Source organism: Scyliorhinus canicula, chromosome 16 (genome assembly GCF_902713615.1).
Source record: "Scyliorhinus canicula chromosome 16, sScyCan1.1, whole genome shotgun sequence".
Classification (NCBI taxonomy): domain Eukaryota; kingdom Metazoa; phylum Chordata; class Chondrichthyes; order Carcharhiniformes; family Scyliorhinidae; genus Scyliorhinus; species Scyliorhinus canicula.
In genome coordinates, this window is record NC_052161.1 from 1,950,774 (window position 1) to 1,966,447 (window position 15,674).

Here is a 15,674-nt window from a genome sequence, read left to right on the forward strand (position 1 = left end):
TCACAAGTAGGCTGACATTAACACTGCAATGAAGGTACTGTGAAAATCCTCTAGTCCCCACATTCCGGCGCCTGTTCGGGTACACAGAGGGAGAATTCAGAATGTCCAATTCACCTAACAGCACGTCTTTCGGGACTTGGGAGGAAACCGGAGCACCCGGAGGAAACCCACGCAGAGAATGTGCAGACTCCTCACCGACAGTGACCCAAGCCGGGAAATGAGGGGGGATCTGATAGAAACCTGTAAAATTCTAACAGGACTGGACAGGGTAGATGCAGGAAGGATGTTCCCGATGGTGGGTGTGTCAGGAACCAGGGGTCACAGTCTGAGGTCACCGGGTAGACCATTTCGGACAGAGATGAGGAGACATTTCTTCACCCAGAGAGTGGTCGGCCTGTGGAATTTGTTACCACAGGAAGTAGTTGAGACCAAAAAGTTGCATGTTCTCAAGAAGCAGTTAGATACAGCACTTAGGGCAAATAGAATCAAAGGATATGGGGGAAGCGGGATTAGGCTATTGAGTTTGATGATTAGCCATGATCATAATGAATGGTAGAACAGGTTCGAAGGGCCGAATGGCCTCCTTCTGCTCCTATTTTCTATGTTTCTATTTTTTCATGTTTCTCTCTGACTGCTCCCCCCTTGTTGCTTACCTGAGGTACTGTATTGGCATGTTGTGGAGATTGGTTTGATGGACCAATCGAGGGTGGTCCACATTTACCAGGTTTATATAATAGATGTGACCAGTTTCAGTCCCCACGGCAATATGGTTGGAGGAGGGACAGCACATCATATCTGTGATCTGAAAAAGGAATAAGTAAATTAAATTAATTTAAAATTATCACTGTTTTCGTTTCAGGATGCACTTCAGATTCCTGGTGGATTTATTATAACTTTTCCCACCACCCCCTTTGCCCAGGAAACCAGGGATGGGGCAGTTGAATGCAGCAGGGATTCACCATGGCATTCCTGCCTTGATCTAGTTTTAAACTGGAGGCGGAGGGAAGACTTGCGGAAAGCCCACTTCAGAGTGAGGTACCTTTCAGACCAGTGACACCCACACACACAGAGCTGAGCAGGGGGAGCAGAACGGGGGGCAGCAAAGAGGAGGCAGGAGAGAGGAGGCAGGAGGGAGGAGAGAGGAGGCAGGAGGGAGGAGACAGGAGAGAGGAGGCAGGAGAGAGGAGGCAGCAGAGAGGGGACAGGAGAGAGGAGATAGCAGAGAGGAGGCAGGAGAGAGGAGACAGGAGAGAGGAGACAGGAGAGAGGAGACAGCAAAGAGGAGGGAGGAGAGAGGAGACAGGAGAGAGGAGACAGGAGAGAGGAGACAGGAGAGGGGAGACAGGAGAGAGGAGACAGGAGAGAGGAGGCAGGAGACAGGAGACAGGAGAGGGGAGACAGGAGAGAGGAGACAGGAGAGAGGAGACAGGAGAGAGGAGACAGGAGAGAGGAGGCAGGAGACAGGAGAGGGGAGACAGGAGAGAGGAGACAGGAGAGAGGAGACAGGAGAGAGGAGACAGAAGAGAGGAGGCAGGAGGCAGGAGAGAGGAGACAGGAGAGAGGAGACAGGAGAGAGGAGACAGGAGAGAGGAGGCAGGAGACAGGAGAGGGGAGACAGGAGAGAGGAGACAGGAGAGAGGAGACAGGAGACAGGAGAGGGGAGACAGGAGAGAGGAGACAGGAGAGAGGAGACAGGAGAGAGGAGACAGGAGAGAGGAGACAGAAGAGAGGAGACAGGAGGCAGGAGAGAGGAGACAGGAGAGAGGAGGCAGCAGAGAGGAGACAGGAGACTCAGACACACACAGAGCTGAGCTGCAGCAGGTGAAGAATGACAGTCGTTTCTAGGTACGTTTAAAATGAGGGACCTGGAAGAAGGCGGGTGACTGTTTATCTGTGTCAGTTGAAGCAGTTCAGAAACAATTGTGGCCCGATGATCTTTTATGTTTGGTCAGTTTTTCACTTGTTATTTTCTAAATTGGCTATGTTCTGAGTAATTCAGTTTCCATCTGGTACATTTTAGATAATAATGCAGTAAATTGAAGTTGTGGCAGGACAGTCTTGGGCAACCACGAGTTGAGGAAGTGATGGGGCTGGAGGAGATGAAGCTTCAAATGTCGGAGTTTGAGCAGTCACTGGTCTGACTGCACTGAGGGTACGTGAGGCTGGGGGGGGGGGAGACGAGGTGAACGCCCCCTTTCTGGAGGTGGTCACTCTGCAGGCGAGGAACTGGGTGACAGGCTGGCAGTGCAAGAGGAGCAGACAGCGGGAGTCCCTCGTGTACATCTCACCCTCCAGTTGCTGTTCTGTACTTCACACCGGCTGTGGCACTGTTTACTCTGAAGGGTACAGTCGGTAGGTCACAGGTCACTGTGGGTGACTCGGTTGTTCAGGGGTATCTGAGGCGGGGGGGGGGGGGGGCAATAGGGGTGCAGAGGAACGGAGAAAGGAAGATCAGCAAAGAAATAATGTTGTAGGATTCCATAGTTAGAAAGACAGGCAGACACCCTCACACGTCACTCAATGCTGGTGTGCTGTCTCCCTGTGCGAGAGTCAAGAATGTCACTGAGCAACTGCCAAGTGGGAAACGGGGAGTGTGTGGGGGCGGATGCAGGATTACTGACCTGTTCTCACTTGCCAGGCTCAGTGTAGGATCAGGGGCCAGGCTTAGCAACAACTTGCATTTATATAATCAAATATATTGTTAATGGGGCCTAATCTGCGATTTGAAGCCCAGACTAAGTGGGGAACAGTGGAAGATTTTCCCATCAAGAAAGTCTGCTGGGAACATACTGGGGTTTAAACTAGTCTGGCAGGGGGTGGGCACCGGAGCAATAGGTCAGAAGGTGAAAGCATTGATGGAGAACTCGGGAATAGGGCCAGTATGGCTCTGAGGCAGAGCAGACAGGGAGATGTTGCTGAAAACAGCGGGTCTGGTGGCCTGAAGTGCATATGTTTTAATGCAAGAAGTATTACGGGTAAGGCAGATGAATTTAGAGGTTGGATTAATACTTGGAACTATGATGTTGTTGAGGGAAGGACAGGATTGGCAGCTAAACGTTCCAGGATTTAGATGTTTCAGGTGGGATAGAGGGGGATGTAAAAGGGGTGGCGGAGTTGCCCTACTGGTCAGGGAGAATATCACAGCTGTACTACGGGAGGACACCTCAGAGGGCAGTGAGGCTATAGGGGTAGAGATCAGGAAAATGAAATGAAATGAAATGAAAAAATGAAATGAATGAAATGAAAATGAAATGAAATGAAAATGAAATGAAAATCGCTTATTGTCACGAGTAGGCTTCAATGAAGTTACTGTGAAAAGCCCCTAGTCGCCACATTCCGGCGCCTGTCCGGGGAGGCTGGTACGGAAATCGAACCTTGCTGCTGGCCTGCTTGGTCTGCTTCAAAAGCCAGCGATTTAGCACAGTGAGCTAAACCATCCCCCATAAGAAGGGTGCAGTCACAATGTTGGGGGTTTACTACAGGCCTCTCAACAGCCAGTGGGAGATAAAGGAGCAGATAGGTAGACAGATTTTGGAAAAAAGTAAAAACAACAGGGTTGTTGTAATGGGAGACTTCAACTTCCCCAATATTGACTGGGACTCACTTAGTGCTAGAGGCTTGGACGGGGCAGAGTTTGTAAGGAGCATCCAGGAGGGCTTCTTAAAACAATATGTAGACAGTCCAACTAGGGAAGGGGCTGTACAGGACCTTGTATTAGGGAAAGAGCCCGGCCAGGTGATAGACGTTTCAGTAGGGGAGCATTTCGGGGACAGTGACCACAATTCAGTCAGTTTCAAAGTGCTGGTGGACAAGGATAAGAGTGATCCTAGGGTGAATGTGCTAAATTGGGGGAAGGATAATTATAACAATATTAGGCAGGAACAGAAGAACCTAGATTGGGGGAGGATGTTTGAGGGTAAATCAACATCTGACATGTGGGAGGCTTTTAAATGTCAGTTGAAAGGTATTCAGAACCGGCATGTTCCTGTGCGGAAGAAGGATAAATACTGCAAATTTCAGGAACCTTGGATAATATAGAACATAGAACACTACAGCGCAGTACGGGCCCTTCGTCCCTCGATGTTGCGCCGACCTGTGAAACCATCTGAAGCCTATCTGACCTACACTATTCCATTTTCATCCATATGTCTATCCAGTGACCACTTAAATGCCCTTAAAGTTGGCGAGTCTACTACTGTTGCAGGCAGGGCGTTCCACACCCCTACTACTCTCTGAGTAAAGAAACTGCCTCTGACATCTGTCCTATATCTATCACCCCTCAATTTAAAGCTATGTCCCCTCGTGTTGGTCATCACCATCCGAGGAAAAAGACTCTCACTGTCCATCCTATGTAACCCTCTGACTATCTTATATGGCTCTATTAAGTCACCTCTCAGCCTTCTCCTCTCTAACGAAAACAACCTCAATTCCCTGAGCCTTTCCTCGTAAGACTTTCCCTCCATACCAGGCAACATCCTAGTAAATCTCCTCTGAACCCTTTCCAAAGCTTCCACATCCTTCCTATAATGTGGTGACCAGAACTGCACGCAGTACTCCAGGTGCGGCCGCACCAGAGTTATGTACAGCTGCAGCATGACCTTGTGGTTCCGAAACTCAATCCCCCTACTGATAAAGGCTAGCACACCATATGCCTTCTTAACAGCCCTATTAACCTGGGTGGCAACTTTCAGGGATTTATGTACCTGGATGCCGAGATCTCTCTGTTCATCTACACTACCAAGAATCTTGCCATTAGCCCAGTACTCTGCATTCCTGTTACTCCTTCCAAAGTGAACCACCTCACACTTCCGCATTAAACTCCATTTGCCACCTCTCAGCCCAGCTCTGCAGCTTATCTATGTCCCTCTGTATCCTATAACATCCTTCAGCACTATCCACAACTCCACCGACCTTCGTGTCATCTGCAAATTTACTAACCCATCCTTCTACACCCTCTTCCAGGTCATTTATAAAAATGACAAACAGCAGTGGCCCCAAAACAGATCCTTGCGGTACACCACTAGTGACTGAACTCCAGGATGAACATTTGCCATCAACCACCACCCTCTGTCTTCTTTCAGCTCGCCAATTACTGATCCAAACCGCTAAATCACCTTCAATCCCATACTTCCTTATTTTCTGCAATAGCCTACCGTGGGGAACCTTATCAAACGCCTTACTGAAATCCATATACACCACATCAACAGCTTTACCCTGATCCACCTGTTTGGTCACCTTCTCAAAAAACTCAATGTGTTAGATCTCAACGAGAGATATTGTAGGCCTCGTCAAAAAGAAAAAGGAGACATTTGTCAGGGCTAGAAGGCTGGGAACAGACGAAGCCTGTGTGGAATATAAGGAAATTAGAAAGGAACTTAAGCAAAGAGTCAGGAGGGCTAGAAGGGGGTCACAAAAAGTCATTGGCAAATAGGGTTAAGGAAAATCCCAAGGCTTTTTACACATACATAAAAAGCAAGAGGGTAGCCATGGAAAGGGTGGGCCCAGTGAAGGATAGGCAAGGGAATCTATGTGTGGAGCCAGAGGAAATGGGCGAGGTACTAAATGAATACTTTGCATCAGTATTCACCAAAGAGAAGGAATTGGTGGATGTTGAGTCTGGAGAAGGGTGTGTAGATAGCCTGGGTCACATTGAGATCCAAAAGGACGAGGTGTTGGGCGTCTTGAAAAACATTAAGGTAGATAAGTCCCCGGTGCCTGATGGGGTCTACCCCAGAACAGTGAAGGAGGATAGAGAGGCAATTGTTGAGGCCTTAACAGAAATCTTTGGATCCTCACTGTCTCCAGGTGATGTCCCAGAGGACTGGAGAATAGTCAATGTTGTTCCTTTGTTTAAGAAGGGTAGCAAGGATAACCCAGGGAACTGGTGAGCCTTACATCAGTGGTAGGGAAATTACTGGAGAGAATCCTTTGAGACAGGATCTACTCCCATTTGGAAGCAAATGGACGTATTAGTGAGAAGCAGCAAGGTTTTGTGAAAGGGAGGTTGTGTCTCACTAACATGATAAGAGTTTTTCGAAGAGGTCACAAAGATGGATACAGAACTGGCTAGGTCATAGAAGGCAGAGAGTAGCAATGGAAGGGTGCTTTTCTAATTGGAGGGCTGTGACTAGTGGTGTTCCGCAAGGATCAGTGCTGGGACCTTTGCTGTTCGTATTATATATAAATGATTTGGAGGAAAATGTAACTGGTCTGATTAGTAAGTTTGCAGACGACACAAAGGTAGGTGGAATTGCGGATAGCGATGAGGACTGTCAGAGGATACAGCAGGATTTAGATTGTTTGGAGACTTGGGCGGAGAGATGGCAGATGGAGTTTAATCCGGACAAATGTGAGGTAATGCATTTTGGAAGATCTAATACAGGTAGGGAATATACAGTGAATGGTAGAACCCTCAAGAGTATTGAAAGTCAGAGAGATCTAGGTGTACAGGTCCACAGGTCACAGAAAGGGACAACACAGGTTGAGAAGGTAGTCAAGAAGGCATACGGCATGCTTGCCTTCATTGGCCGGGGCTTTGAGTATAAGAATTGGCAAGTCATGTTGCAGCTGTATAGAAACTTAGTTAGGCCACACTTGGAGTATAGTGTTCAATTCTGGTCGCCACACTACCAGAAGGATGTGGAGGCTTTAGAGAGGGTGCAGAAGAGATTTACCAGGAAGTTGCCCGGTATGGAGAGGTTGAATAAACACGGTTTGTTCTCGCTGGAACGACGGAGGTTGAGGGGCGACCTGATAGAGGTCTACAAAATTATGAGGGGCATAAACAGAGTGGATAGTCAGAGGCTTTTCCCCACGGTAGAGGGGTCAATTACTAGGGGGCATAGGTTTAAGGTGCGAGGGACAAGGTTTAGAGGAGATGTATGAGGCAAGTTTTTTACACAGAGGGTAGTGGGTGCCTGGAACTCGCTGCCGGAGGAGGTGGTGGAAGCAGGGTCGATAGTGAAGTTTCAGGGGCATCTTGGCAAATACATGACTAGGATGGGAATAGAGGGATATGGACCCAGGAAGTGTAGAAGATTGTAGTTTAGACGGGCAGCATGGTCAGCACAGGCTTGGAGGGCCGAAGGGCCTGTTCCTGTGCTGTACTTTTCTTTGTTCTTTGTTCTAACAGGAGCCTGTCCTGTGGAGCGTGTCAGGCCAGGAGTGACGAATAGCTTTAATAGTGGCAGAGTTGGGCGATGCAGTAATGTACGTGTGCCCACCTCTCGAGGGTATACATCACACAATGGTGCACAGCCAGTTGGGTGAAAGAGCGAGGTTTCACAGTACAGTAGAGAAGGAAGGCATTCTGATCTTCACACTGAGCTCACTGTTTAAAACAGCTAACCAATTACAAACCCCACCCTTTGTTCCCCCTACAGGCCTGTCAGTAGTTTCAAATCAGACAGAAAACTGGATTGTTTACCTGTACAAAAAGGATAAAAGTGCTGATGCATTTCCCATCCTCAATTGACCACACCTGCACGATACCCATTGATCTTGCTGACTGCAAAAAAACACAGTACACTGGATTGTACACAAACAACAGTGATGTGGAGATGCCGGCGTTGGACAGTAAGAAGTCTTACAACACCAGGTTAAAGTCCAACAGGTTTGTTTCAAACACGAGCTTTCGGAGCACTGCTCCTTCCTCAACAGTAACAGCAGAGTGCTCACTGCTTCTTCCAAACCCTCATTCGGTTTTCTATTCAGGTCTGAACTTCTGCCTAACCTAGATGCAAACTCTTCCATGGAACAGTTCAGAGGGATCTTTACTCTGTATCTAACCCCGTACTGTCCCTGTCCTGGGAGTGTTTGATGGGGACAGTGTAGAGGGAGCTTTACTCTGTATCTAACCCCGTGCTGTACCTGTCCTGGGAGTGTTTGATGGTGACAGTGTAGAGGGAGCTTTACTCTGTATCTAACCCGGTGCTGTCCCTGTCCTGGGAGTGTTTGATGGGGACAGTGTAGACGGAGCTTTACTCTGTATCTAACCCCGTGCTGTACCTGTCCTGGGAGTGTTTGATGGGGACAGTGTAGACGGAGCTTTACTCTGTATCTAACCCCGTACTGTCCCTGTCCTGGGAGTGTTTGATGGGAACAGTGTAGAGGGAGCTTTACTCTGTATCTAACCCCGTGCTGTACCTGTCCTGGGAGTGTTAGATGGGAACAGTGTAGAGGGAGCTTTACTCTGTATCTAACCCCGTGCTGTACCTGTCCTGGGAGTGTTTGATGTGGACAGTGTAGAGGGAGCTTTACTCTGTATCTAACCCCGTGCTGTACCTGCTCTGGGAGTGTTTGATGGGGACAATGTAGAGGGAGCTTTACTCTGTATCTAACCCCATGCTGTACCTGTCCTGGGAGTGTTTGATGGGGACAGTGTAGAGGGAGCTTTACTCTGTATCTAACCCTGTGCTGTACCTTGTAGCAATCTAAGATGGACACTGGGCTACAAAATGGAGAACTGCTAAGGCTGCAGGGAAAAACAGTCATAGTGAGAACAAGCAGCTTGCAGAAGACTGTTTTGCATTCTGCACGTACAGAAACCAGTTTCTGGGCAGGTGCAGAGTTTCAGCCAAAGGTGCAAATGGGAAACAGATCTGCATAGTAATGAGGTGATCCAGATCCAGGCCCCGGACAATAGAAACATTTAAGTACCGATGGATACTTTTCTATAGACGCCCAGACAGAATGGTGCCAAAGCAACCAACACAAAGAGCCGTAGGGACCGCCCCACCCATCGAGGAACGACCCTAGGATTGGGGAGTTCCAAAGATATCGATTGGGAAAGACCCAATCGATGAGGGAGCCACCCCAAGGGGGCCTGAACCTCCTGGGACCTATAAGAGTAGGTCCCGCACATGGTTCGGTCTGTTGCTTTGCTCCGGCCCAGATCTGCTGTTGCTCCCAGATCTGTTTGCTCCAACTGTTGCTTCCAGACTCCGGCCCAGACTTGTTACATCGCATCCTGACTCCAGTTTCATCACCGGCGGTTGAGCATCAGCCATCGAACTGTAAGTGCCAACACAACGATCGCTACGTGATCCAGACCTTGCTAGATCTTGACAACTTTGCCAATCAGAAAGTTACAGACCAAGAACGGGACGAAGGCCTTGCTCCCTGACCTTGCCTGTTCCTGTCTAGATAAGTATTTAGTTGTTTAGTATTAGAAGTAAGTTAGTCTCTTTAGCGTATGCATGCGTATTTATTATATTTGTTATAATAAACACCAATCGTTTGGACTTACTAATCGGTGTACGGATTTATTACTTTGAACCTGACCTTGATATACTTGTGACGGTGTCTCAATACGGCACCTGGCGACTCCGAGCATAATTACACATACAGAGCCATAGTAGTGTTAAGCACACGGCCTTTAAACGGAGGCGTGTTAATCACACTCCTGTAAAACGAGCAACAACCTGTCCTGGGAGTGTTTGATGGGGACAGTGTAGAGGGAGCTTGACTCTGTATCTAACCCCGTGCTGTACCTGTCCTGGGAGTGTTTGATGGGGACAGTCTAGAGGGAGCTTTACTCTGTATCTAACCCCATGCTGTACCTGTCCTGGGAGTGTTTGATGGGGACAGTGAAGATGGAGCTTTACTCTGTATTTAACCCCGTGCTGTACCTGTCCTGGGAGTGTTGATGGGGACAGTGTAGAGGGAGCTTTACTCTGTATCTAACCCTGTGCTGTTTTGTATGTCTTGAGGACTGTCATTTTAACCCACCCCATACTTGCTGCAAAGTTAACTCGGCTTCTAGAAATTTACAACAATAATAATAATCAGGGGTGAGCTGGCAAGATGGATACAGAACTGGCTAGGTCATAGGAGGCAGAGAGTAGCAATGGAAGGGTGTTTTTCTAATTAGAAGGCTGTAACTAGTGGCGTTCCGCAAGGATCAGTGATGGGCCCTTTACTGTTCCAGACGACACAAAGGTTGGTGGAATTGCGGATAGCGATGAGGACTGTCAGAGGATACAGCAGGATTTAGATCATTTGGAGATTTGGGCGGAGAGATGGCAGATGTAGTTTAATCTGGACAAATGTGTGGTAATGCATTTTGAAGGTCTAATGCAGGTAGGGAATATACAGTGAATGGTAGAATCCTCAAGAGTATTGACGGTCAGAGAGATCAAGGTGTACAGATCCACAGGTCACTGAAAGGGGCAACACAGGTGGAGAAGGTAGTCAAGAAGGCATACGGCATCCTTGCCTTCATTGGCCAGGGCATTGAGTATAAGAATTGGCAAGTCATGTTGCAGCTGTTTAGAACCTTAGTTAGGCCACACTTGGAGTATAGTGTTCAATTCTGGTTGCCACACTACCAGAAGGATGTGGAGGCTTTAGAGAGGGTGCAGAAGAGATTTACCAGGATGTTGCCCAGTATGGAGAGGTTGAATAAACACGGTTTGTTCTCACTGGAACGACGGAGGTTGAGGGGGGACCTGATAGAGGTCTAAAAAATTATGAGGGGCATAGACAGAGTGGATAGTCAGAGGCTTTTCCCCAGGGTAGAGGGGTCAATTACTAGGGGCATAGGTTTAAGGTGCGAGGGGCAAAGTTTAGAGGAGATGTACGAGGCAAGTTTTTTTACACAAAGGGTAGTGGGTGCCTGGAACTCGCTGCCGGAGGAGGTGGTGGAAGCAGGGACGATAGTGACATTTAAGGGACATCTTGCCAAATACATGAATAGAATGGGAATAGAGGGATACGGACCCCGGAAGTGTAGAAGATTTCAGTTTAGACGGGCAGCATGGTCGGCACAGGCTTGGAGGGCCGAAGGGCCTGTTCCTGTGCTGTACTTTTCTTTGTTCTTTGTTTGTTTGGAAGGGTCTGGAGGAAGGAAAAGCTTGGGAGAGAGTTAGATAGAGAGTTATAAAAAGACAGAGAGAGAGAGAGAGAGAGTTAGATAGAGAGTTATAGAAAGACAGAGAGAGAGAGAGAGTTAGAAAGAGAACAAAAGGGAGCAGGTAGGTCTCAACTCTGGCAGGATCCAACCACCACCTGTTACAGGGCAGAATATGTCCATTTGGCCAATTCCTTAGCCAGCAGCCAACCAAATGAACCGAGTCTCATCCCATCTCTCGGGTGCCACAAAGTCTGAGTCTGGTTGTCCAAAGCAAGCAGCACCATATGCAATGTTGCAACTTCTGGACTTCCTCATTCTCTCGGCTGCTTGACTTAAACATACATGTCCATTAAACATCCATGGATCAAAACTGATAACGGCAAAATAAAGGGGAAATAAGGGAATGAACAAGAAGGACCCTGACAGGATAAGTAGGACTGGTGCTTTGTACTGGATGGGGTGAGAGAGGTGCAGACTCGGTTGAGGTGCGGGTATTGGGCTGTTCTGGAGGCCCTGGGAATATTGATTCTTGTGTTTTGCCATGAGCTGGGCTAGACCAGTTCTGGTGCTGTGACTGATATCTTGTTGCCCCTTCTCGAGGGTGCTTGTTGGGAGAATGCTGGGAGTTGGATTTTGCTTCTTCGGTGCACAGGGGCCTCTGGAGGAGCCGGGTCCTTTGCTTTGGTGAATATCCTGACGCCCCCCTGGGGGTGTGGGACATCTTCTTGTCCGATTGAATGGCCTGTTCTCTTCATTGCTGGGTGCTTGGCGGGCGCCTGGGTTGGGTCCTGATCACTCATTATCCTGTGGGTTAGTTCTAGACCCAGGTTTGATTCCCGGCTTGGGTCACTGTCTGTGCGGAGTCTGCACATTCTCCCTGTGTCTGTGTGGGTTTCCTCCGGGTGCTCCGGTTTCCTCCGGGTGCTCCGGTTTCCTCTGGGTGCTCTGGTTTCCGCCGGGTGCTCCGGTTTCCTCCCACAAGTCCCGAAAGACGAGCTTGTTAGGTAAATTGGACATTCTGAATTCTCCCTCGGTGTACCCGAACAGGCGCCGGAGTGTGACGACTAGGGACTTTTGCAATAACTTCATTGCAGTGTTAGTGTAAGCCTACTTGTGACAATAATAAAGATTATTATCATTAGTTCTTCCATCATTCTTTTCCTTTCTTGGGAGGCCCTGAAGGTTTGATCACAATCCGAACATGTTGCCGGTCCTCCCTGCACTATTGTATGGAATGATATTGGTTCTGAACAGGGCCTGGGGTTGAGGTTAGGTTGTGTTGTGTGTTATATATTTAATTCCTCTGTAGAACTGGGGTTTTTATGTATCTTCTTTGTTTTTGAAAGGATGGGTATGAAGAATCTGCGCTTGGCTCCTACATGGGTTTGATGGCGACAGTGTAGAGTAAACATGAGTTTGTGAGCACAGTGGGCTAAACAGCTGGCTTGTAATACAGACCAAGGCAGCAGCACGGGTTCAATTCCTGTACCGGCCTCCCTGAACAGGTGTCGGAATGTGGCGACTAGGGGCTTTTCACAGTAACTTCATTGAAACCTACTTGTGAGAATAAGTGATTATTATTATTATTATCCGAGGAGAAGAGGCTGTGGATGGGTTGTTGGCACAGCTAGCGTTGAGGGAGATGTGCACTGGCATGAACATGGCACAGAGAGCTGACCTTGATTTCTGGTTGGAATTGCGGGCTGATGCAGCAGTTTACCATGCTGGCCCTGGGCCTCAGTTTCTCCCTCGGTCTCTGGTGGGGCTGAGTTATGTCTAATCCCGGTATTGAGCCGGTTGTGACGCTGTTCCGTCTCTCACTATTCTCGTGTATACTGAGCTGATTTCTTTCTCCTTATTCATGCCGATGTATTATTTTGTAATTTTGTTTGCTTTATTCTCTAAAATGTAAAACTTTAACAAATGTACTTTTTTTTTAAATAGACTAGAGCTGGAAGTAACAATGCTGCAGGGGTTGAACCTGCAATAACATTCCGATTGTTTCCAGCTAAAACCCAGTTAAAAAACCAAACTTGTATCGCTATAACATCTGACACAACTTCAGGACAACTCAAAGTGCTTTTCAGCCAGTGATCTACCTATGAAGTGTAGTCACCGTTACAATGCAGGAAACATAGCAGTCTATTGTGCACAGCAAGATTCCATGAACAACAATGTTGCAATCATTAAATCACAGAATTTACAGTGCAGAAGGAGGCCATTTAGCCCATCGAGTTTCACAATGTTTCACCAGCTGTGTTAAGAGATAAACACAGGTCTGGACACTGGGGAATACTCCCCAATTCTTCTTTAAAATAGTCCACTGGGATCTTTTCCATCCACAGAACATCAGCTTAATGCCTCATCCAAAAGCTCCCACCTTTAACTCTGCAACAACCCCTCAATACTGTGTTGGAATGACCAATCTGGATCATGTGCTCCCACCTCGGGAGTGCTGATTCCATGGTGCCTGTCTTGGGAGTGGGGCTTTTACCCATTGAGTGAGGGTAACAGCTCATGGGAAAGGGATTCTCATCCCCAGCACTGACTTCCCTACCCTTGTGCAAAACTTCACAAGATAAAAGTCTTATTCTAAATCTTTGGCATGGAAGAGGCCAGTTAGTTCATCATGGCCAGTGCTGGCCCACAAATCCCCATCCAGCCTATCCAACTTTTCAGATCCCAGTCCGTAACCCTGGAGATTCCAGCACTTCAGGTGGATATCCAGGTACTTTTTAAATGTTGTTGAAGTTTCTGTCTATACCAGTGAGATCTCTATCACCTTCTGGGTGAAAATATTTCCCTTTGAAATTCCTTGTAACTCCTACCTCTCACCCAAAATTAATGCCTCATCATTATGGTCCCTGCGTCCGGAGGGAATAGATCCTCCCTGTCCACGATAGATAGACCCTTCAGAATTTTACACTTCCATTTAGTCTGCCCACAGTCTCTTCCTTCCAGAGAAAACATCGCCTGCCGATCCAATCTTCCCTCATAACTAAGATTCTCCAGTCTGGGTAACATCTTGGTGGGCCTCCTTTATTTCTGCTCCAATGCAATTATATCTTTCTTATGGTGTGGTGACCAGAACTGTACTCGAGCTGTACTTTTTATACAGTTGAAAATTATATGAAATGAAATGAAGTTACTGTGAAAAGCCCCTAGTCGCCACATTCCGGCGCCTGTCCGGGGAGGCTGGTACGGGAATTGAACCGTGCTGCTGGCCTGCCTGGGTCTGCTTTCAAAGCCAGCGATTTAGCCCTGTACTAAACCAGCCCCTAAACCAGTTCCAACATCACCTCCCAGTCCCTATAGTGTCACATTTAAAAGAACATTTTAAAGGTTTCAAACCAGCAGAATGGTAGTTTTGTTACTTTAATGTTTTTTTAAAAAATTATAGTACCCAATTCTTTTTTCCCAATTAATGGGAAATTTTCCATGGCCAATTCACCTACCCTGCACATCTTTTTGGGTAGTGGGAGTGAGATCCACGCAGACACGGGCAGTGTTATTTTTAATCTTACCACACAATACTTTTTCCCTGTTCCAAGCAGAGCTGCTGATACAAAGTCCCCACTTTGTGTCGACAAGATTGTTTTTACGTTGCTCTGCCTCGATAGCTTGTAAATATATACTGAACCCTGAAAGAAAGGGAACAATCAATACTTCACCCAGGCATTCCAATACCTTAAGCATCTCCACACTTCACTAAAACCAGCTTCCTCATTTGTCATCACCCACAAACTGACACTGTTCCCTCAGCTACAGTCCCAACGGCAGCTTGCATTTAAAGTTGAGGTCTTGAAAATAAATTACGTGCAAGACCAGCCCAACACAGAATCTCATGGAACACCATGTACGACGTATTTCCACTCCAAGGAATTTATTTTTATGCCATAATCTCTTTTTATAGTGATTATAGAGTGGGATGTACTTCTGAGGCTGTATAAGGCTCTGGTCAGACCCCATTTGGAGTATCGTGAGCAGTTTTGGACCCTGTATCTAAGGAAGGATGTGCTGGGCCTTGGAAAGGGTCCAGAGGAGGTTCACAAGAATGACCCCTGGAATGAAGAACTTGTCGTATGAGGAACGTTGAGGACTCTGGGTCTGTACTCGTTGATATTTATGTTTTGGGGCAGCACGGTAGCATGGTGGTTAGAATAAATGCTTCACAGCTCCAGGGTCCCAGGTTCGATTCCCGGCTGGGTCACTGTCTGTGCGGAGTCTGCACGTCCTCCCCGTGTGTGCATGGGTTTCCTCCGGGTGCTCCGGTTTCCTCCCACAGTCCAAAGATGTACGGGTTAGGTGGATTGGCCATGCTAAATTGCCCGTAGTGTCCAAAAAAGTAAGGTTAAGGGGGGGGGGTTGTTGGGTTACGGGTATAGGGTGGACACGTGGGTTTGAGTAGGGTGATCATTGCTCGGCACAACATCGAGGGCCGAAGGGCCTGTTCTGTGCTGTACTGTTCTATCTATGTACTCTATGTTTAGAAGGCTGAGGGGAGGATCTTATTGAAATTTACAGGATACTGCGAGGGCTGGATAGAGTACACGTGGAGAGGATATTTCCACTTGTAGGAAAAACTAGAACCTGCTTCCGGTTGCGGCTATGTGGAGCTAAGCCGCACGTTCGGCAGCTCCCACTATTTAGGGACTTTTGGCCCGTTTCGAGGGCCCCAAACGGCGCTGTTTCTACGCATCCCGGTGGGGGAAGGTGCCTGGAAGAACTTGCCCCACACTATATGGTGCTCACCTGCAGTGGGAAGAAGAAAAAGGCTGCAGTAACTCCCCCAAAAAAACGGGGGGAAAAAACAAAATGGCAG

General features: G+C 47.7%; 1 protein-coding gene across 1 annotated transcript in view; it reads right to left on the reverse strand.

Annotated features, from left to right (window-relative positions):
• Positions 1-15,674, reverse strand: part of cfap43 (cilia and flagella associated protein 43) — a 273,825-nt gene that overhangs the window by 202,757 nt on the left and 55,394 nt on the right. Inside the window, 3 exon segments of the mRNA XM_038822192.1 lie at positions 654-802; positions 7,427-7,507; positions 14,377-14,493. Of these exon segments, the coding sequence (XP_038678120.1) occupies positions 654-802; positions 7,427-7,507; positions 14,377-14,493 (347 nt within the window).